This window comes from Carcharodon carcharias, chromosome 9 (assembly GCF_017639515.1).
Source record: "Carcharodon carcharias isolate sCarCar2 chromosome 9, sCarCar2.pri, whole genome shotgun sequence".
In the NCBI taxonomy this organism is placed as follows: domain Eukaryota; kingdom Metazoa; phylum Chordata; class Chondrichthyes; order Lamniformes; family Lamnidae; genus Carcharodon; species Carcharodon carcharias.
In genome coordinates this window covers 69833518-69858121 of record NC_054475.1, presented here as the reverse complement: position 1 = coordinate 69858121, position 24604 = coordinate 69833518, and the positions used below count along the sequence as shown (strand labels likewise).

General features: G+C 40.8%; 1 protein-coding gene across 2 annotated transcripts in view; it reads left to right on the top strand.

The window, feature by feature from the left end:
• kdm5ba (lysine (K)-specific demethylase 5Ba) overlaps positions 1 to 24604 on the top strand; it is a 311188-nt gene that overhangs the window by 102786 nt on the left and 183798 nt on the right. For both annotated transcript variants that reach the window (XM_041195103.1, XM_041195104.1), the window contains 3 exons: positions 5508 to 5604; positions 7677 to 7786; positions 22552 to 22710. In XM_041195103.1, the coding sequence (XP_041051037.1) occupies positions 5508 to 5604; positions 7677 to 7786; positions 22552 to 22710 (366 nt within the window). The remainder of the gene's footprint in view (positions 1 to 5507; positions 5605 to 7676; positions 7787 to 22551; positions 22711 to 24604) is intronic.

Genomic DNA, 24604 nt, shown 5'->3' with positions numbered 1-24604 from the left:
CCCTTAACCTCATTTGCTGGTTCGCTTTAGCTAGCTCCACTCTCACGCCCTCATAATTGCCCTTATTTAAGTTTAAGATACTAGTCTTGGGACGCACTCATGTCTTCTTCAAACTGAATGTAAAATTCAAACATATTATGATCGCTGCTACCTAGGGATGCCTTCATTGAGATTATCAATTAATCCTATCACATTGCACAATACCAGTTGTAGTATAGCCTGCTCTTTGGTTTGCTCCATAACATGCTGTTCCAAGAAACTATCCCAGAAACATTCTATGACGACCTCATCTATGCTACCTTTGCCCATCTGATTTTTCTAGATTAAAATTCCCCCATGATTATCGCCATTAACTTCATTGGTTAGCCACAAATAGTGCATCCTTCTTGTAGCCTTTTTGTTGAGAGTTATGAAATATCTCAAATGTCTGCCAATGCTTGTCCACAGTCATGCCTTTTAACCTACTTTCCCTGTACACTTTAGCCAACTCTGTCTTCATACTCTTGTTGCCTTTATTTAAACTTAAGACAATGGCCTTAGACCCATGTTTCTCACCTTTAAACTGAATGTGAAATTCCATCAAGTTATGATCACTGTTGCCTGGAGGCTCTTTAACTATGAGGCCATTAATTAACCCTGTTTCATTACACATTCCCAGATCTAAAATACCCTGTTCCCTGGTTGGCTCTCAAATATGTTGTTCTAAGAAATTGTCCCAAATATGAACTCTTCTTTCTGGCTGCCTTTGCCAGTTTGATTCATCTAATCTTGATAAAGATTATTACAGTACTTTTTTTTTACAAGCCCCCGCTATTTCTTCATGTAGATTCTATACTATAGTGTAGCTACGTTAGGGGGTCACACAAAGTACTCCCACAAGTGACTTCTTTCCTTTGCTATTTATTATCTCCACCCAAAGTGATTCTATATCTTGCTGTTCTGAACTGTGATCATTTCTCACTAGTGTACTAATTTCATCCCTAATAACAGAGCTACCAGACCACCTCTTCCTTCCCATACTTCCAAAATGTCTCATACCCTTGAATAATCAGGCCTAAGTCTTGGTTATTTTGCAACCACATCTCTGTAATGGCTGTCAGATTATATTTATTTTTATTTGTACAATCAGTTCATTAGTTTTGTTATGAGTGCTATGTGCTTTCAGATACAAAGCCTTTAATTCTTTTACCATTCTTTCAGGGAATATATTCCATAGAATATAGTGCCAGTCTTCTCCATGTCTCCCCTCAGAGGGCAATTTCCTCATAGAATCGCGGAATTGTTACAGCATAGAAGGAGACCGTTCGGCCCATCATGTCTGCACCGACTCTCCGCCTGAGGAATTTGTTTAGTGCCATTCTCCCGCCTTCTCCCCATAGCAGTCCAGTGAACCATCGTTCTAATCCTCTAAGGCTAGTACATCCTTCCTTGGGTAAGGAGACTAAAATCGTACACAGTACTCAAGTATGGATTTTACCAAGGCCATATATAGTTGCAGAAAGACTCCTTCACTCATACCCTCTATTATGACAGGGGATTAGAGTATAATATGCTATTTGCTTTCCTATTTGCTTGATGTGACTACTTGTTAACTTCCAGATTAATGTGGAAGTTGGTCCCACTGAACATTAACATTTCCTGGACACTCACCATGTAACTATTCTGCTTTTTCTATTTTTCCTACTAAAGTGGATAACTTCACACTTCTCCACGTTATATTCCACCTGGCAAATTCTTGCCCAATCACTCAACCTGCCTCTGTGTCCTCCACCTCAGTATCAGTTGTAGTTCAACAGTAGCACTCTTGCTTCTTGGATTCGAGTACAGGAACGGGGATGTCTTGCTGCAATTGTACAGGGCCTTGGTGAGACCACACCTGGAATATTGTGTGCAGTTTTGGTCTCCTTATCTGAGGAAGGATGTACTTGCTATAGAGGGAGTGCAGCAAAAGTTTACCCAACTGTTTCCTGGGATGGCGGGGCTGACATATGAGGAGAGATTGAGTCGATTAGGATTATATTCGCTGGAGTTCAGAAGAATGAGGGGGGATCTCATAGAAACCTATAAAATTCTAACAAGACTTGACAGGGTAGATGCAGGATGGATGTTCCCGATGGTGGGGGAGTCCAGAGCCAGAGGTCATAGTCTGAGGATATGGGGTAGACCATTTAGGACTGAGATGAGAAAGTTCTTCAACAGGTGAGCCTGTGGAATTCGTTACCACAGAAAGTAGTTGAGACCAAAGCATTGTATGTTTTCAAGAAGGAGTTAGATATAGTCCTTGGGGCGAAAGGGATCAAAGGGTATGGGGAGAAAGTGGGAGCAGGCTATTGAGTTGGATGATTAGCCTTGACCGTAATGAATGGCGGCGCAGGCTCGAAAGGCCGAATGGCCTACTCCTGCTCCTAGTTTCTATGTCAGAAGCTTGCGGGTTCAAGTTCCATTCCTGGCCTTGAACACAACAATCTTGGCTGACACTCCAGTGTAGGACTGAGGGAGAGCTGCTCTTATCAGAGGGGTGCCCCTCTTTTAGATGAATAGTTAAACTGACTGTACTCTCAGGATGTAAAAAATCTTGTGGCATTATTTCGAAGAGCAGAGAAGTTAATTGTCCTGACCAATATTTATCCTTAAACCAACGTCTCACCAAAAAAAGCAAATTATCTGGTCATTATCACATCGCTGTTTGTGGGAGCTTACTATATGCAAATTAATGACTGGATTTCCTATTCTACAACAGTGTCTGCACTCAGGAATGCTTCACAACATTTGGGTTGTATATGCAAGTCTTTTTTTAACTTTTCGCCTAACTTTGTATCATCAAACTTGAATACATTACACAGTACCTCATCTAAATCATTGAGATAGATTGTAAATAGCTGAGGCCTAAGCACTGATTCTTACGATGCCCCACTAGTTACTGCCTGCTGACTCAAATGACTTATTCATTTCTGCTCTCTGTTAACCAGGTTTGACCTGGTTGCCATTATGGAAATGATTGCAGGGTTGGGGACCAAATATTCCTGGATACTTGGCTTTTAGAAGATAGGCAAGATGGAAAAAGAGTGGAGTAGCTAGAGAGTTAGTGGATGTACTGTCTTTGATTTTGCAGAGTTCTTGATTTCAGAATAGCACCCGTTCCCCCACCCCACCACGTGACCTCACTAGTCCAGAAAGGAGAGAGAGAGGAACAGGGAACTACAGGCCATCAACTGTAAGGAAAATGCTGGAATCTATTGCTCGGATGTGATAACAGAGCATTTAGAGAATTAGAATTTGATTAGTCACATGGATTTATGAAATGAATATTATGTTTGACAGACTAGAGTTTCTTGAAATTCCAACTGGCAGGGTAGATGATAAAACTAGTGCATGTGGTTTCGGATTTTCAAAAGAATTTGATCAGGTTCCTCACAAGATGTTAGCATAAGAATAAGAGGGACGTGTGGGGTTGTGGGTAATAGCATGGATTAAGGATTGGTTGGGCCTCAGCTATTTACAATGTATCTCAATGATTTAGATGGGGTACTGCTTGATTTTTTAAAACTTATTTTTCCCTAGTGTCACTTTGTTGCCTTCATCTTAAAAAGGCTTCCATCAAAAGAATGGATTGCATAATTGGATTTGTGCATTTTTCTTTATTGCTAATATCCCAATTGACAGGAAAGTTTGTAACCAAAATGTTTTGCTGGAGCTTAGAAACCTGGTTTTGCAGGAGGATTTTTCACACAGGCATAGATTGTTGCATTCATTATTTATATGATGCCCAAACCTGAAATTCTTGATTTCACTAAGTGTGTTAAAACTACAGCTAATTCAACATCATCTGCATTGGGGTAAGGGAAGAATTTATTGCATCAGTGAACAGATTCCACTAGCATGGAGTTCAAAACTTGGCCATGTTCATGACTTTTAGCTAAACCTCAAGTCCTCAAACAGATCTTCGATGCACTTGGAAGGTGATCTTAACCTGAAAATAGCTGAAAAACGGCGATGGGTTGTCCTGCACCTTTGCCATGTCTAAATTTGCTCTTTTTTAAAATTTCATCTCCGAGTCACCTGAGCTAATATAAAATAGGCAGAGTGTGATGGACCCCAATCTTGGCACTGCTTCCTATTAGACTCAGCTTTTTCATTTGTTCTTATGGCTCACTGGCCAGTAGAAAACATAATACCTGCCTGGTATTATTGTGCTCAGAAGCCGCACTAGGTGACCTACAGAGACTGGAGTGGGCTCATCTCGACTGGCAAGACCTTTGCTCTCCAGCTGACTCTACTGTTAACTCAATCCACTTAAGATAGTTGGAGTTCCTTGTATCTGCATGTCTTGCCATGGCAAACATCCTCATGTTGTCTGTCAAACTCATTCTCACACTGCTCCTCTATTCAGAGCTTTGAATTGCACCTCCAATTTAGTAACAGACCTATTATTCAACCCAGGCAAATTCAGTTGAAACTCTGCTTACTTTGTTTTATACACAAATGATCTTCCTGATTTTTTTTTTGGTGCTACTTTTCTCCTCTCCACTTCGACTTTGAATTGAAGGCCCAGTATGGCCCCGGCTAATCTATCTCTAGCTCTGGCTCCTACCTGCTCTGCTGCTTGGCAATGATCTGTGCTCTTTGTTTTCCTCCTTATCAGCTCTGGCCTTCAGCCCTGTTCTTTTCCCTTCACTTGCTACCTCACTTTGATTCCAGCTTTTGGGCCCTGTAGTGTTGCTGACTTATACCTTTACCCTTGCCTGGATCAGGCTGCAAAAGTCAATTTCTGGCTGTCATTGGGGTGTGGTATTTAAAGCAATTCAATAATCCCTTTGCTCTTCTCACATTCCCCATAGCTGCTTGTGTTTCTCAGCTCCAAATAAATATTTTTCCATCTTTCCTTTAAAAGATGCAGTGCTTTTGTGTATTTAAAGAAAAACATTTTTTGTAACTTATTAGCAATCGTTTGATAATTGATGACCCTTGTCACTGTCTCTCCAGTCGGATAAAACAGTCTTTGCCTATTCACATTGTCAAAGCCCTACATTAAATCTGCCCTTGGTCTTTGTTGCATTAGTAATAGTCTCAGTATCTTGACTGCCTCCTCATAATCTTAGTTTTCTATCCCTGGAACTTTCCTAATAAAGCTATATAGTACACTTTCTATAATTGTGTGCACAAAGGCACACATGGTTCTTGACTCTTTTAATTATGGCTTAGCCGCCTTACCAGAACTGAAGACCAAGGGAGAATTCTCCTTTCCTCTCGTCTCCAAAGGTTCTTGAAATTGGAGCTGTCTGTCATTTAAGGTTCAACACACTGACTAATTTCCAGATCAATCAATCAGTCTGCCCTAACCTGAGAATTGTGTTCAGGTTTCTATGTAAAAATGTGCCAAACTTCTTTTAACTCTCGCGGTTTCAAAAGTATTAAATGAAAAACAGTTCCAATTTTTATTGCCTATCCAAATGTTTTTCATTGAGACTGACCATATCTGAATTACTGTCTTAATTTTTAATTTATAGGTGGGATGTATAAAGACGGAGGCCAGTGAGATAATTGAGGTTCATGCTCATGACTTGCGCCCAAAGACAAGGAGTGGATCAATAAAATGTGAAAGTGGTATGAATAAATAATCTTCTTCTTCTTCTCTGCCTGAAGGGAGGTCCTTGGCGATTTCTCATTGAACCACAGCCGAGTGCTGTGATATTTTTTCTTAAACTATGGGCAGAGTGAGGAGGCAAGCCCCCGAGTCTAAGTGAGCCAGAACTGAAATTGAAACCCGGGCTATTGGTATTAATCTGATCCACATGTTAGCTATCTAGCCAACTGAGCTAACCAGCTCCTGAAATAATTTATTGTTAACTGTGATAATATTCCTACTCTGTTGAACACATTTCAAGTATTCTTCATATAAGAAAGAAATTAGAATCTGTCTATTTAGTAATAACTGTAGCTCAGTTTATTTTGCATTGGTGTGTGCAATACTGCCCATCTTTTATTGTAGCCAAGTTGCTCAGAATTTCATGTTTTATGTTCAGTGTTGGAAACTAGAGTTGAAAACTTGACCAGCTAGTGATTTGTTTCAGCCTCCGTTCTATTAAATTATAGGATTGTCTTAATTTTTTGTATTCTAATATAGAATTACTCTAGTCAGCAAAGAGATTGCAAGGATTTTCCTGCATGGTTTGCAGTATCCATTGTGTAATTTTCCGAACCTTTGTCGTGCCTATATACTGGTGGGGCAGTCTAGCGGAACATCATTTCTGTTTTTTTGTAAACTAACTATTCATTCAGTATTGCTTACACTTTATAACTATAAATTCATGTTTGAAGGTGTGATTTAAAAGCAGTCCTGAATAAAAGATTTTAGTTTTTATTTAAAAATATATATATATTGCATGCCATCCTCTGGCTTTGATTTTGCATTCATACTCCTAATACATGAGTGGAATATTTTCTTGTTTGAAGCCTTTTTAAGTTTTCTGATTAGTGACCAACCGCCTGAGCAGCAGCTTGGAGTAAAACAAGTATTTCAGGCTTTACTGTTAAACAACACAACTATAATTTGCATTTATGGTAGCATCTTCTATAGTAGAACATTCAAAGCGATTCCCAGGAGTGTTATTAGACAAAATTTGACACCAGACCACATAGAGATGTTGGATCAAATAGATAAGTTCTAAAGAGTAACTTGAAATGAGGGAGGAAGAGGTGGTGAGGTGGAAAGAATTTCAGAATTTAAGGTAGGCAGCTGAAGACACTGACTATAATGGAGTGAAGGAAACCAAGCTTGTGCAAGAAGCTAGAATTGAGGGGGGCAGGGAACTGGTGGAGATTATAGGGCTGGAGGAGGTTATTGAGAGAGGAGCAAGGTCATGGAGGGATTAGAATACCAATATGAGAATTTTTAAGTTGAGGTGCTGGTGGACCTGGAGCCGATGTTAGGGCAGCAAGCACAGGGGTGATGGGTGTACAGGATTTGGTATGAGTTAGGATATGTGCAGCAGAGTTTTGAATAAATCTAAGTTTACGTAGAGTTATTGGTGGGGTCTGATTAGGAGAACATTGGAATGGTAGTACCTTGAGGTAACAAAGGTGTGGAAGAGGATTTCAGAAGATGGGCTGAGGTAAGGGTGGTGGAGACAGATGATGTTGCAGAAATGTAAGTAGCCTTACTGATGGAGAGGATATGGAAGTCAGAAGCTGAGCTTGGTCAAATAGGATGCAATGTTTTGGTCCAGCTTCAGTTTGGCTGTAACCCAATTTAAATTTCAAAAGAGAACGAGGTGGGGCAGTAAATTAGCACGAATTGAGGTCAAATCCAGTCCAATGTAATGAAATGAAAAATGCCTACAAAGGCCTCGGCCATTTGAGCCTGCAGTAAAAATCTGTCCATGTTTAGAGCAAGTTGGCCATAAATCTGAAATCTCATGCAAAACACACAATTTATTCACTTCTGGCCAAGGTCAGAAATCAGTGGTGTGCTTGAGGGTGCTCTTTGGAATTTGGAAATTAGGTACAAGGTAGGGCAGTAGAATTTGGTGCTCAAGTGTACACTTCTTGATCTGGAAATACTTGATAATATTGAATGTTCAAAACAACAAATGTTCCATTTCCCATTGATAACGCTTTTCTGTGTCACTGTGTTCACATTTCCTATATTCCTGAAAGATATATTTTTTTAAATCCAGAGAAGTACACTATACCTGCAGTGAAGAAAGAGGGAAATGAGAATCGTACCACTGATTCAGAGCGAACCAGGGCACTCAGAAACAACAAGAATACTATAACCTCAAATATTGTAAGTATATCAGACCAGGCTCTTTGGGTAAGGGGTTGTAATATTCATAGTATAGACTTACTGCCTTTAATAATTTGCCAAATAATAAAGCAGTCTATGTTTGCTTAATTAGTACAAAGGACTAGTGTTTTGCATTTATTACACCTTTAGGGCTGCTTAAGTTTACAGTCCTGTCTTTCAGAGTGAAAAATGAGAGTAAAACGTTCCAAAAATTAGTAGATATTATTCTGACTGGGAGTTCCACTATTGCGTATGTTGATGCTGCAGCCATTATTATTCTAAAGCCCTGTGTGCAGAACCTGTAATAGGTTGCCCTGACTTTTTCAAGTTTTCATGGTCTGTACTGATACATCAGACAGATCACCAGTGTTGTATTAAGTGATATGGGGAAGAGCATGGAAGCATTGATGCAAGTCCCACGTAATGATAAGACATAAAATATCATTCGTTCAACAATTTAAGCAGGATGTTTGAGTTTCATTTGGGCACTGCATAAACAAAAACTGTGTCCCTGTGGAACAATAGCACCCTGAAGCAGGAGGCTGCCCAAGGCAGAGGAAACAGAAGAAGGGTTGCAGTTGCAGTTATATAAATAGGGGCCTATAGGTATCCTCTACAGTAGTGATCAAGAGGCCTGGAGGGTACTGGGTTAAGATATCTTCTGAAGTGGCTGGAAAGAACCAATTGTGATTCATTCCTGAACCAGCAACATGGAAAGAAACAAGAAGGGGGAATTGTTGAGGAGGCTAGACGCTAAATTAAAAAGCAGGACCTCCAGGGTGGTAATTTCTGGATTATCACCTGAGTTGCACGCTAATGGGCAGATACATTAACATGTCATGAAATTGAACGTGTAGCTGGAAGACTGGTGTGAGAAAGTGGGGTTCATTTCATGGGACACAGGCATGAGTATTAAAACAGAGAGAAGCTATACTGCAGAGGTGGGCTGCACCTAAACTGGGCTGAGATCCAAGGTCTTGGTGGGAAGAATGAATTCCATTCACAGGATATGGGTTTTGCTAGCAAGACCATTCCTAATCATGCTTGAGAAGATGGAGGTGAACCTCTACCTTGAATTACTGCAGTCCTTATTGTGTAGGTACAACTAAGTGCTGTTTGGGAGGGAGTTCCAGGATGTTGACCCACCGACAGAGAAGGAATAGTGATATAGTTCCCACCAACCTACTGCCCATGTTTTTCTAGGTGATAAGAGGGCACAGGTTTTTGGAAGGAGCCTTGGTGAGTTACGTCAGTGCACCTTGTAGATGGTGCACATTACTGCTACTGAATGCCAGTGGTGGAGAGAGTGAATGGTCGATGGGTGCCTATCAATTGGGCTGCTTTGCCCTGGATGGTGTTAAGCTTTTTGAATGTTGTTGGAGCTGCACTCATTCAGGCAGTGGAGATTATTCCATACTCCTGATTTGTGCCTTGTAGATGGTGGACAGGCTTTGGGGAGCTGGGAGGCGTATTACTTACCGTGGAATTCACAGCTTCTGATTTGCTCTTGTAGCCACAGTATTTATGTGGCTGGTCAGTGGTAACCCTCAGAATGTTGATGGGGGGCCTCAGTGATGGTAATATTATTTAATTTCGAGGGGAGATTCTCTCTTATTGGAGATGGTCATTGCCTGGCACTTGTGTGACTTGAATGCTCTTTGCCACTTATCAGCCCAAGGCGATGCCCAGGTCTTGCTGCATGTGGACAGCCATCTCTTCATTATCTGAAGAGTTTTGAACGGCACTGAACACTCTGCAATCATCAGGGAAGGTCATTGATGATGTGGCTGAAGATGGTTGAGCTTAGGACACAACCCTGAGGAACTCTTGTCACGATGTCCTGGGATTGAGATGATTTGGCTTTGTACAATCACAACCATCTTCCTTTTGTGCTAGGTATGACTCCAACCAATGGAGAGTTTCCCCCAAGTCTCATTAACTTCCATTACTTGAATGCCACACAAAGTCAAAAGCTGCCTTGATGTCAGGGGTAGTTATTTTTGCCTTACCTGTGGAATTCAGCTCTTTTGACCACATTTGTACTAAGGCAATAATGAGGTCTGGAGCTGAGTGCTCAGTCTGAGTTCCACCACAGCCAGTTTGTTGCTGAGTAGGTGCTGCTTAATAGCATTGCGACGACCCTTTCCATCATTTTGATGATTGAGAGTAGATTGATGGGATGGTAATTGGCCACATTGAATTTGTCCTGCTTTTGCACACTTGGCATACCTGGAAAACTTTGCACATTGTCAGGTAGATGCCAGTGTTATTGCTGTACTCTGGAGCATCTTGGCTTGGCTAAGGGCATGGTTAGTTCTGATGCACAAGTAGTACAGTCAGCATGGTGTTAGGATTTGTAGGGTTTCCTGTATCCAGTGCTTTCACTTGTTATTTGATATAACAAGGAGTGAATCCAATTGTCTGAAGACTGACATTTATGATGGTGGGCACCTCGGGAGGGGTGTCTTGATGTGACAGTACCACAGAACTTTGACCTAATTCATTTGTATGGGATTGCTCATCTCTGCCTACAGAAAAATGCTTCTGTTGTTTAGAGTATTTGTAGTCCTGTGGTGTACCAAACTGGTGAAGTTATCTAATTTTTAGGTATGCTGGTGCTGCTCATGGCATATTCTACCGTACTGCTTATTGAACCAGGCTTGATCTCTTGTCTTGATGGTAATGGTAGAGAGATGGATATGCTGGTCCATGAGGTTACAGATTATGGTGGAACATAATCCTGCTGCTGATGGTTTATAAGGGCCTCGTGAATGCCTAGTTTTGAACTGCTAGGTCTATCTGAATCTGTCGTATTTAGCACCATAGTAGTGCCACACAACAAGATGGAGGACTTTTTCAATGTGAAGATGAGACTTCAACTTCACAAGGACTGCGCAATCTGTTATGGGCAGATGCATCTGTGACAGGTAGGTTGGTAAGGGCAAGATCAAATAGGTTTTCCCTCTTCTTGATGTTCTCACCATCTGCTGCAGATAATCTGGTAGTTTTATTACTGAGACTAGGTTTTTATTCTGGATTTATTTAATTAATTGAATTTAAACTTCCCTCAGCTGTCATGGTGGGATTTGTCACTGGTGTATTAGGCCTGGCCTCTACTCATCTTAGTAATGTTGCCAGTATTTACCATTCCCTTTAAATTGGTAAGGAATGGAGACAGTTTAGTGGAACTACGAGTAACTTAAACATAAGGAAAAGGAATGAAAGCAGCAAAGTACAAAGTAAACATGATTTTATGAAAAGGAAATTGTGTTTGACAAATTTATTAGGAGTTTTTTGAGGATGTAGCTAACAGGGTAAGTAAAGGAAAATCAGTAGTTTTTGCGTACTTGGATAGGGAGTTGCAAAGATAAGGGCTCATGAAGTTAGGTGTAATGTATTAGTTTGGGTAGAGGATTGGTTAACAGACAAGCAGCAAAGAGCATTTTCTAGTTGGCAGTTCAAAACATCTAGGAAAATTGATTGCAATATAATGACATTTAAGATAACGATTGAGAGAGAAAATGGAAACCAAAATAATAGATTTCGATTGGACAGTATCTAAAGGCCAGCTTAGTAGAGCTTAGAAGAAATATTTTTCACTTAAAAATATAAAAAACTAACCATGTGATGCCATAGAAATATACATGACCATAGAATAGAGTCTGAGGGGAATGGCATACACAAATTTTGAGAAAGAGCTGGAGTTGTACCGGTAATTAAAGGCAGGAGTACAGCTCTGTGAATCCTGTGAAACTCTCAGGAGAAGAGATGGAACTATTGGGAGGTGAGCAGCCATTGAGGCATTCTGAGTTGGGAGCGGCTTTTGAGGGAATTCAGAGTAAGATCTTCAAAAGTGAGGAGTCGAAATCCCTCATGAGGGAGACTGTTTTGACAAGTCTTTGTGACTCTGTGGTCACTGACACCTGGGTGGGTTGCTGAGAAATGCGTGGGATCTGTCTCGGTTGCATTTGTCATTTAATGTGTGGCAAAGATAGATCAGAGTATTTTATAAATGCTGAACTGTTGAGGAGCAGAGAGGTTTAGAAATCTCTACAGAAATCGGTACAAGCTAGTGAACCGATACAAAAAATAATTTTAAAGCGCTCATGGAATTAGTTAATGCCTTTATCTTGACACCTGGAATACAGAGGTGGAAATTATGTTAGTCACAAAGCTTTGACAGACTGCATTCAGTTCTGGGCACAACACTGTGGAAGTATATATTAGCCCTGCAGGGGCTGCAGCACAGATCCACCAGAAAAATGAAAGGGTTAAATTATGATAAGCTACACAGATGATGCTTGTATTTCCTTGTGTATGGAAGATTATGGGGTGATATATGATGAATAAAAGATTTGATATGGTAGATATAAATTATTTCCTCTGATGGGGAAGTCCGGAACAAGGGCACATAACCTGTAAAATTAAAGTGAGGCTATTCTGGGGAGATGGCAAAAAACACTTCTCCATACATTGGGTAGTGGAAATCCCAAACTCTTTTTCTTCCCCATCCCCTATTGGAAAGAGCCATTGAGGCTGAGGATCAATTAAAAATTCCAAAACCAAGGCTTTGCAGAACCAAGGCAGAAAAATAGTTAAGATACAGTACAGATATTATCTAATTGAATGGCAAAACAAGCTCGAAGGACTGAATGGAGTTCTATGTTCTTGAAGCATTCTGAAGGTACATGATTAACTAACAAACAGAATTAACACAAGCCCACTAATAGATGAGCAAGATTAAGCTGCCATGAGACACTAAAATGGCAGGAAAGCTGAATGGACTAATAGTTTTTGATTAAAGATCAAGTAGCAAAACATCTAGACATGGAGAATATAATTTTTGTGCAATTACCCACTTTGATAGGATGAATGGCAAAGCAGGATATTTTTTAAAGTGAGAGACTAATAAATGAGTACTTAAGAGTTATTTAGGTGCCCTTGTTCATGAATCAGAATGTTAAATAGATGTAGCAAATAATTAGGAGAGCTAGCACCTTGCCTTTTATTGTAAAGTAATTGGGCTTTAAGAGCGAGGAAAGCTTTCTGCTGTAAGGTGGGACCTTGATTTTTCTATATTCTTTCATGGGATGAGGGTGTTGCTGGCTAGGCCTGCACTTATTGCCTAATTGTCCTTGAGAACGTGGCGGTGAGCTGTCACCTTGAACTGCCGCAGTACATGTCGTGCAGGTGCACCCACAGTGCTGCTTGGGAGGGAGTTCCAGAGTTCCAGAATTTTGATCCAGCGACAAGAAGGAATAGTGATATGGTTCCTAGTCAGGATAGCATGTAGCTTGGAAGAGAACTTGCAGATGGCAGTGTTCCCATGCATCTGCAAGCCCTCATGTGAGACCTCATCTGGTGCAGTTTTAGCCGCCTTTCCTTGAAGTGGATATACTTGCATCAGTGTGGCTCAGTTGGTAGCACACTTGTCAGAAAATAGAGAGTTCAAGCTCCAGTTCAGGACTTGAGCACAGCCATCTAGACTGATGGTCCAGTCCATGCTAAGAATGTGCTGCACTGTTGCAGGTGCTGACTTTTGGATGACATCAAATCAGGGCCTTTTTTTGACCCCTCAAGTGGATGTAAAAGACCCTATGGCACTAATTCGAAGAGCAGGGCAATTATATTTGGTATCCAAGTCAATGTTTATCCCCCAACCAATATCACAAACAGATTAGCTTATCGTTATCACATTGCTATTTGTGTGTTTGCTATGTGTAAATTAGCTGTCGCATTTCCTGCATTACAATACTTAAAGTACTTCATTGACTGTAAAGTGCTTTGGGGTGTCTGGTGGTTGTGAAAGCTGTTAGACAGAGTGGCTGTTTTCCCCTGGATAGATAATCGAGAATTAGGGGTCATAGTCTGAGGATAGGGGTCAACCATTTTGAACTGAGATGAGGGCAAACATCTTGAGTTCTAGGGTTGTGATTCTTTTGAATTCTCTCCATTCGAGGGTAGTGGGTGCTCAAATTGAGATTTTTAGAATTTTGGGCATGAAAGGAGCCAAAGTATATGGAGAAATAGAATTGACGTAGAAGTTGAGTCATGATCTTATTGAATGGCAGAGTAAGCTTGAGTGGCCATGTGGCCTATTTTTGTTCTTATTGACATTTTGTTCATCATAGCTTCGTGTAGTAAATTTGCATTTAACCAAATTATTACATTCTTCAAAGAGTGAGTCAATTAGAACAATGCCTTGGATGTTACATACTTTGCCTTTCAGAAGGCTTTCAATGAGGTGTCTTACAGGATACTTGGGTGTGTAGATTGGGAGACTAGGATGAATGAATTGAAAAGTGGCTACAAAACATACTGAGCAGGAGTTGAGGGAAGTTTCTAGAACTGCTGCATAGTGGTGTTCTGCAGGGTCTGTGATGGACCACTGTTCACCATCTACATGAATGGTTTAGACTCAAATTAGAAGTATGCTGTCAGAATTTGGAAATGTTACCAAATCCACAGCTGGTTTGTGCAATGCTTATGGTGTTCCGTCACTCATCAAATGGATAAAATTAGAACCCATTCTACCCATACTTTGGATGCTGCCCCTGTAAAAATGCTTTGTTCATAAATACTCATGAGACATCTCAATAACTTATTACCTTCCGATTAAGATCACTGAATTGACATTGGTTCTTCAATCCATCCTCCACAGTTGGTGAGAAAAGCTTACTCTTTTGTACATAATTGTGTGGAGTAAATTAAATTGGATTAAAATATAGATGAATTGCATCAAAATTCTAAAGCAGAATCCAAAAGCTTTGTAACCAAACAATTGCCTCGAATGGCATATGTTTTATTACATATAAAATGAAAGCTTTGAGCATACCAACAAAAAGTACTTTTAATAATATTAAAAACAGAAAATGATGGAAAAACTCAGCAGGTCTGACAGCATCTGTGGAGAGAGAAACAGGGTTAAAGTTTTGAATCTGTATGACCCTTCTTCAGTGCTAAAGAGAAATAGAAATGTGATGAAATTTATACTATTTAAGGGGGTGGAGCAGATGAAGCTGGAAAGAAGGCCAGCAATAGGTGAGGGCTAAGGAGAGATTGACAAAGATGTCATGGACGAAAAGACAAAGGGAGTGTTAATGGTAGCGGTAAGGGCTAAAGGAGGTGCTGATAATGGCATAAAGGTAAGAAAGCAGAATGTGTCAATAGCAGGAACAAGGATAAGCAATCTGTGAAAGAACAACATGGTACAAGAAACAGATGACCCTTTTGGGGGTGAGGTGCGGGGGGGAGGGGATGGTGGCTGGGGAAAAGGGGATAAAACAATGAATAAAAATGAAAATAAGTGGACAAAAAATAAACTTTTAAAAAGGGGATTAAAGGGGTGAAGACAGAGGAGAGTGTTCATGGTCTGAAGTTGTTGAACTCATTAAGTCTGGAAGGCTGTAAAGTGCCTAATCGGAAGATGAGGTGCTGTTCCTCCAGTTTGCGTTGGATTTCACTGGAACATTGCAGCAGGCCAAGAACAGACACGTGAAGGAGGTAAACCAATCACCGTGAACCAAGGAAGTTAAGGATAGTATCAAGTTGAAAGAAAATGCATGTAATGTGGCAAAGAATAGTGGTAAGCCAGAGGGTTGGGATAGTTTTAAAAACCAACAAAAGATGACCCAAAAAAAGGAGAAAATAAACTTTGAGGGTAAACTAGCAAGTAATATAAAAACAAGACAGTAAGACCTTTTTTAAATATATAAGAAGGGAAGGCAGAGGCCAAAGTGAACATAGGCCCCTTGGAGAATAAAGCTGGGAAAATAATAATGGGGAACCAGGAATTGGTAGAGGGGTTGAATAAGTACTTTGCATCAGTCTTCATGGTAAAAGACACCAATAGCATTCCAAAAATACTAAATAATCAAGGGGTGGAAGGAAATAAATATAATAACTATCACTAGAGAAAAAGTACTAGGGAAACTAATGGGGCTAAAGGCCAATAGTCCCCTGGACCTGAGGAGTTGCTTCCGAGGATATTAAAAGAAGTAGCTACAGAGATAGTGGATGCACTGGTAGTAATCTTCCAAGAATCCTTAGATTCTGGAAAAGCCCTAGAGGATTGGAAACTGCCAATGTAACACCCTTCTTCAAAATGGGAGGGAGACAAAAAGCAGGTAGCTATAGACCAGGTAGCTTAACATTGTCATTAGGAAAATGTTAGAGTCTTTATAATAGCAGAGCATTTAGAAATACATAATCTAATCAAGCAGAGTCAGCATGGCTTCATGAAGGGGAAATCATGCCTGACAAATTTATTAGAATTCTTTGAGGATGTAACAAGCGGGATAGATGAAGGAAAACCAGTAGATGTAATGTAATTGGATTTCCAAAAGGCATTCTATAAGATACCACTACTTAATATGATAAGAGGCCATGGTGTTGGGAGTAGTATATTAATATGGATAGAGGATTGGCTAACTAATAGAAGACAGAGTTGGGATAAGGGGGGCATTTTCAGGATGGCACTCTGTAACTAGTAGAGTACCACGGGCCTCAGTGCTGGGGCCATAATTATTTGCAATATAAATGGCTTAGAGGAGGGAAGTGAATGTACTATCACCAAGTTTGCAGATGACACAAAAATAGGTGGGAAGGCAAGTGGTGAGGATGAGACAGAGCCTGCAGAGGGATATAGACAGGTTAAGTGAGTGGGCAAAAACTTGGCAGACGGAACATAATGTGGGAAAATGTGAGGTTATGCACTTTGGCAGGAAGAATAGAGGAGCTGAATATTATTTAAATGGAGAAAGATTGAAGAAAGCTATAGCACAGAGGGATTTTGGAGTCCTCATGCGTGAATCCCAAAAAGCTAACATAGAAGTTCAACAGGCAATAGGGAAGGCAAATGGAATGTTGGCCTTTATTTCAAAGGGAATGGAGTATAAAAATAGGGAAGTCTTGCTAGAACTATACCACGCACTAATTAGACCACACCTAGAATATTGTGAACAGTTTTGATCCCCTTATCTAAGGAAAGATATACTGGCATTGGAGGCAATCCAGAGAAGGTTCACTAGGTTGATCCTGCATATGGAGCGATTTTCTTATGAGAAGAGGTTGAGCCAGTTGGGCCTGTACTCATCGGAATTTGGAAGAATGCGATGACCTTATTGAAACATCTAAGATTCTTAGGAGAATTGAAAGGGTAGATGCTGAGAGTTTGTTTCCCCTTGTGGGAAAGTCTAGGACCAAAGGGCATAACCTCAGAGTAAGGGGTCACCCATTTAAGACAGAGATAAGGAGGAATTTCTTCTCTCAGTGGGTACTGAATCTGTGGAATTTTTTACCGCAGAGGGCTGTAGGGGCTGGGTCATTAAGTATATTCAAGGCTGAGATAGACAGATTTTTAATCAGTAAGGGAATCAAGGGTTATAGGGAAAAGGTGGGAAAGTGGAATTGAAGATTATTAGATCAGCCATGATCTCATTGAATGGCAAAGCAGACTCAATGGGCCAAATGGTCGACTTACATTCCTACTACTTATGTTCTTATGGCCTAAAACATGCCCCCTCTCTGCTTCCTGAGACCGGAAATCCCACTGTACCCTCCAGCCATGTTAATTTTTTGTTTCCCTTTTTCCCCCTCTGCCTGTCCTTTCCACACTCAGTATTTTCTATCCTCCATAGTGTCACTCTTCCTTCTGCCCAATAACTGTAAGAACCTGGTTTAAAACAAATATGAAACTCATGTCATGCAAGACTGAGTGGTGGCAAAGGAGTCCATAAGCTGCTCACACCTTTTGGTCAGAAATGGGGATGTTGTATTTCATTGGCAACCTCAGGTAATGGAGCAGCTTGTGCCCACATGCGGAAGGACTTGGAAACTATTCAGGCTTGGGTAGATAAGTTGCAAGTAAAATTTGCACCATTAAAATGCCAGGCAATGACCATCTCCCATATGAATCAAAACGCTTACCCATACTTTCAATGGCATTGCCATCATTGAATCCCCACCATCAACATTCCCTGTGACTATTGAGCAGAAACTTAATTGGACTAGCCATATATATATATATATATATATATATATATATATACTGTGGCTACAAGAGCAGGTCAGAAGCTGGATATTCTTTGACGAGTAACTCGCCACCTGACTCCCCATTGGTCCTTGAGTGTTGTTGGAGCTACATGGTACCTTCCAGAACAAAGCAGCCCTCTTGATCGGAACCTCATCCAACAGCTTAAACACTGACTCTTTCCACCATTGGGTACCGTCTATAAGATGTGCTGCAGCAACTCACCAAGGCTCCTTCAACAGCACCTTCCAAACCCATGACCTCTCATACCTAGAAGGATAAGGGCAGCAGATGCATGGGAACACCACCACCTGCATGTTCCCCATCTAGCCACACATCCTGACTTGGAAATTGTCATTTTAAATGGCCAATTATTTTGACACAGCTGATGGTAAAGGCTGAGTTGTTCAGACCCCAGACTGTTAAAACCCATTTTTGCAATTTGATTGTTTTGAGATGCAGGCTTTGAATTCAGCAGTAATAAGATCACCGAGTCTCAAGAGGCTTTTTACAAAACTAAATTAAACATTAATATAAGAAAGGTTGTAAACACATACATAAGTCTACAAAATTACAACTATAATAACTACAAAAATCCCCTAATTATTCTGATGCTCAATTACACCCCTGGTAAGGCAACAGTAAAACTCAGATTTAACAGACCTCTGGCAAAGCACACCCTGAACAGTCACATTCAAAATGAGTTTCTTTCCGCTCTGTGTCCTGGCAGACTGACTTGAGACTTACAAGCCGGAAGCTCCTCACACTTGTTGGATCTTAAAATGCCTTCATTGTTGCTAGCTCAAAATCCTGGAAATCCTCATTTAACAGCACTGTTTGTGCACTTATATCACACTGCTCAAGGTGACTCACGTCATCTTAAGGGCATTTAGGGTTGGGCAATAAATGTTGTTCTCACCAGCATAATCCTACAAGCAAATTAAAATGGGAAAAACAATAGTGACAGCAAGCAATATTGCAGAATACTATTAAAATACAAGAGGTTATTTTTTTGCAAAGTGGACTAGTATGAGATGAAGTGGTAGACTTTAAGTAGAATTTTAAAGGAGGAAAGAGTGGCTGAAAGATTTAAGGAGCAAATTCCAAACACAGCCACAGTTAAAATTGATGATGCTCCTGAGGCCAGAATTAGATGAGTGCAGATATCTTGGGGGTGGGGGTAGGTGTTGGAGATGATTCGGGAGGGTTTTGAAAACAAGTTTGAAATTTTAATGAATGTGAGGTTTCTTAACCTGAAGCCAATGTGAATGGGAACTTCGTGCAAGTAAGTTTATGGGCAACAGAGTTTTAGATAACCAGATTTATGGATGATAGAATATGGGAGATTGGTCAGGAATGGGTTGAAATAGGAAAGTCCAGGGGTAAACAAAAGCATGGATGAAGGTTTCAGCAACAGATGGTCAAGCAGTATTAGAGGCAGAAATAGTGGGTCCAGGTGGTGGTGCAGATATGTGATTGGAAGGGCATTATGATTAGTCTGGTTCAACCTCTCAGTTGCCAGGAAGAGCAATGATCATTTGGTAGATAACAGTTTGTGCCTTCAGCCTTCCCAGTATTTGGTTGGAGGAAATATCAACTCTACTGTATATCGGATAAGCAACTGATGGGTTAGAGGGTGTAGAAGTTGAGAGGTGATGACAACTAATTCTGCATTTTTGGACAATGTCGCTGAAGGGCAGCATGTAGGTTTTTAATTCTTTGAGATGTGGGTGTTGCTGGCAAGGCTAGTGGTTTTTGCCCATCCCTAATTGCCCTTGAACTGAAATGGTTTTTAGACCATTTCAGAGAGCAGTTAAGAGTCAATCACATTGTTACTGGAAGACATGTAGGCCAGACCAGGTAAGGACAGCAGTGAACCAGATGGGTTTTTATGACAATCGATGATAGCTTCATGGCCACCATGAGACTAGCTTCCAAGTCCAGGGTTTTTTTTAAATCTGTGAATTGAATTTACATTCCACCAGCTGCTGTATTGGCATTTGAACCCATGTCCCTAGAATGTTAGCCTGGGCCTCTGGATTGCAAGTCCAGTGATGACAAATAGGAGGGGGCCAAGAACCAATCCTTCAGGGTCATGGGGTTTGTGTCAGAGGGAACAGTGCGGCAGTGTGAAGATAAGCCCAGTTATACTTTGGTTATGATTAGAATGGAGCCAGGTTAGTGCAGTTCCACCCAGCTGGGTGGAGGAGAAACTTTGGAGGAGGACAATATGGCCAGTTGTGTCAAAGGCTACAGGCAGGTAGAGAAGGATGAGGAGGGATAGTTTACCTTAGTTACAGTACGTATCATTTGTGAGGAGGAAAATAAGAGTTTACATATTCCACAGGCACAATGAGATTTAGGGGTACAAATACACAAATAATTAAAAATAGCAACACAAGTTAATAAAACCATAAAAAGTACAAGCAAAGCACTGGGATTCATTTCTAAAGAAATAGAATTGAAAAGCAAAGAAGTCATGTTGAACTTGTATAGAATCTTTGTTAGACTGCGCAGGGAGTATTTTGGTTTCTGTTTTCCGTAACAGATATAGAACTACTGAAGAAAATGTAAGAAAGGTTTACAAAAATTATACCCGAACTAAGGGCTGGAGTTTTATTAACAAAGCGGGAAGTTTAAGTCAGGAGATTTCCCGACCATGTATTCCCACGTATTTTCATTCTGGGGAAGTGCGGGTGGGATGCAGTTGGGTGCACTATTTCTGGAATCAGTTTGGAGATGGTCACTGGGGCTGGTGACTGCTGAAACGGGCTGGTTAGATGGCCTCCCTCAGTTCACTGGGACTTCCGCCCAGTTATATTAAAGGTTGTTAGGCCCTCTAGCACTCATGCCTCCTCATACAATCAAAGGAGCAGGAGTACACTATTTGGCCCTTTGACTCTGACCTGCCTATCCATAAGATCATGGCTGATCTGACTTGAGGCCTTATATCCATTTCCCTGTCTATCCCCATAATCCTTAACTCCCTTGTCAATCAAAATCTGTCTTATCTCAGCCTTGAAGATATTCAATGTCCCAACCTCCACTTCTCTCTGGGGTAGAGAATTACAAAGATTAACAACCCCCTGAGAGAAGAAATTCTTCCTCATCTCCGTCTTAAATGGGAGACTCCTTATTTTGAAACTGTGCATCCCTAGTTCTAAATCCCCTGATGAGGGGAAGCATTCTCTTAGCATCTACCTTGTCGAGCCCCCTCAGAGTCTTGTTTCAATAAGATCTCTCTCATACCCTCATGCCCCCGATGTCACATCCATAGCCACTTACCCAGTATCCACTCTGGGCATAATCGTGACTTGTGGCCGTCCAAAGTAAAGAAGTTTTATATAGCTAGCCAGTAAGCACATCGAGCAAATTCATTGGGAATGTGCAGAGGAAAAGTCGAGGCTGAAAGAGATTGCACAAACCTTCAAATAACTCATCTACCCAGCCCTTTGTGCACCATCTGCCCTGCTTGTGACAGCATCTGCATCTTGCGCATTGGACTCATCAGCATCTAGAGTCTGTCAAACCGGAGTGGAAGCAAGTCAGCCTCAATTCCAATTCTAAGACAATGACGACTAGGGCAGACATCTGGGACCATGCAGCAATTAAAAAAAAAGCTTCTAACAATTAAACGATCAACACTTGGAACTGAAAAAAACACTCATTCCTGAAACCCATTCAAAAAAATTTAAACCCTCTCAAGTGGTCAAACTGTTGGAAAAATAGACATCTATTTCACTAACACACCACACCAGCTAATTCATAACCTCTTAAAATCAAAATGTCGAAACAGCTCCATGCTGAGTTGTGGTTCTGGACTATTTGAAACTCAGCCAAGCATTTGTAATTGGTTCAGCTATAATAATAAACCTTGGGAACAACAATGCAATCTATTGCAATTGCAGAAATAGATTGTTAATGGTTTTTTCTAAGGTACATAAGATGGTGTATCAATCAATGCGCTCCAGGTATCTTTTTTTTAGTCTTAAAGCTGCAAACTGTTTTTCTTTCAAACTTAAAGGGGTGGGGATTCAAATCACTTCATATAATGACACCTAAGTAGATCTTAAATCTGCCCTTAAAGCGTTTTTGCCTCTCCCGTAAAATTCTGGTTTCCACACTGCAGATTAAGACACTTGGAAAGGCAAAAATTGTATCTGTTTGAACTTGGCACTAATTTCAAATGGCCCAGCAGGTTCATGTTTTGTGCCAGTGCAATTGTTGTTGCAGTTGCAACAATTGCCTGTTACCTTCCCCTGCCAGCGAAAATTGGGATCTGCCGGAAATAGGGGCAGGGCTTCAGCTTCTGGGTCCCAATGCCATTTTTAAAGGTCTGCTGAAATTCAGCGAAAATTCAGCCCTAAGCATGCAAAGCTATCAGGAAAGATTGAATCAAAGAGATAAGAGAAGACTGAGAGGTAATCTTAAATTATAAAGCGGTTTCATTGGGTAGATATAGTGAAAATGTCTCCAATTGTGGGGAGCCCAAAACTAGGCATAATTGTAAAATGTTCACTTACAAATACACCAAGAAATTCAGAAGGGACTTCTTTACTCAGTGAGAAGGTGGAGTTTGCTACCACATAGAGTATTTGAGGTGCAAAGCATAGATGCATTTAGGGGGAAGATGGATAAGTACATGAGGGTAGAAGATAAGATTAGATGAAATAAATAGAGTGGAAGGAAGCTTGTGTGGCACAGACTGAATTCTCTTTGGTCCTTTCTTATGTAGGTCGACCTGTATGTTTGCCTGATCTGTGGACAAGGTAATGAAGAGGATCGACTTCTGCTGTGTGATGGCTGTGATGACAGTTACCACACCTTCTGTTTAATTCCACCCCTACAAGATGTTCCTAAAGGTGATTGGAGGTGTCCAAAGTGTCTGGCTCAGGTTGGTAACTGGAATTCTGCTTTTAGCATCAGAGTTATACAGCAGCATGAAGACTGTCTCACTTTGTTTTTGCATTCAACGCTTCTCGGTTTTCAAGGTTTAAAACAGATAATTTTATAAAACCAAAAGAACATATGAAGTAGGAACAGGATAGGCCATTAGGAACAGGGGTAGGCTATTTGGCCTCTCGACCCTGTTTCGCCATTCAATAAAATCATGCTGATCTGCCACTTTTCTGTCTGCCCCCTGTAATCCTTGACTCCTTTATCAATCAAAAATCTGTAACACAATGACCCAGCCTCCAGTGCAGTCTGGGAATAGAATTGCAAACTCTAACAACTCTCAGAGAGAAGAAATTCCTCCTCATCTCAGACTTTAATGGGAAACCCCTTATTTTTAAACTGCATCCCCCACCCCGAGATTTAGATTCCTCATGAAGGGAAGCATCCTCTCAGCATATACTCTGTCAAGCCTCTTCAGAAATTATGTTTCAATAAGATCACCCCTCATTCCTCTAAACTTCAATGAGTAGCCAACTATATGGTAGGAATGGCCTACTCTTGCTTCTATTTCTTATGTTTCCTGTTGAAATTCCTAGAGTCAGACTTGCATCCTGCCCACATCAGACTCTTTTGGTTAAAGCGAGGTTCTGCCTATAATATCTTATCCCTATTCTTCCCCTTCAGTCCACCTACAGTGTGGGAAACCGCACAATTGTCTCTTTATGACGCTGCCTTCAAATTATTCCACATGTCTATACAAGGCTAGCATGCTTTGTACATTGATTTCTGCTTGTACGCTTACAACTCTGATGTTCTTCTTGGTCCCTGTCTGTTCCACACTTGAGTGTTGCTAAAGTGATGCCATCTCCAAGTGTGGGGTCAGTTTTCTTATATATATTGATAATACCCATCTTAACCATTTCACTACCAACTTTCAACTTTGACTGCTACGGAGTTGTCTTAATACCTGTCTGAGATCAAGTTATAAATGAGACTGATCCTCTTGCATTAGCAAGATGCTATCCTAGAAGCAAAAGCCATCTTGCCTGGGCCATATCAGGTTCAGTGCTGTAGTCTATGATTCCATATCTCTTCCTGTTCACTAATGCTGATTGTGATGATAAGTAACCTTGGTATCCTTCTTGACCCTGAACTGAGGATCACTCCCCACATTCTTTTCCTGTCCAAGACCGCCTACTCTCATCTCTGAAATATTGCCCTGTCGCCATTGCCCTTTTGGCCCTTCCATCACTGCTGAAACGCCCATTAATGCCCTTGTCATCTCCAGACTTTCCAGTACTCCTAGTCAGCTTCCTGAGTTCCACATCTACATTATTATGACCGGGATGGAAGGAGTGTGCGAATTATCAAGTCCCACTATTCTGTAGGCTGTATCATTAATTCAAATGTTTAATTTTCTCACCAAAATGATGAATTATGTACCTATACCTCTAGCACCCAGAAGAAAAGAGACTGTGACCAGGCTTCTTTCAAAAACTCAGAATGATGAATTTATTTTAAAACAAAACTTCTTTTAACAAGTTACAAGTTGGTTAACACACAATTGTAATCAGGAAGTATAACTATCTATCTCTTCCTAAAGAATTCCCCAACGCACGCACAGACACACACAGACAAACAAGAGTCTCTCTGCAGAGATGGGCTTTGAAGGGTGGGCATTATGAACTAAAGCATAGAGTCAGCAGGGTCTTGACACTTGACCTGGAGTTCTATGGTGTGATGGCTGGGAGGTGTCAACTTTGCAGGTCCAATGCAGACTAGTTACATACAGATGAGGGTTCTCTGGCTACAGGTTGATAGACACACACAGTTTTAGGCAAGGTAGAGAGAGAGAGCCAGTCAAGGTAGCCTTCTTTCGTCAGCTTGTTCTT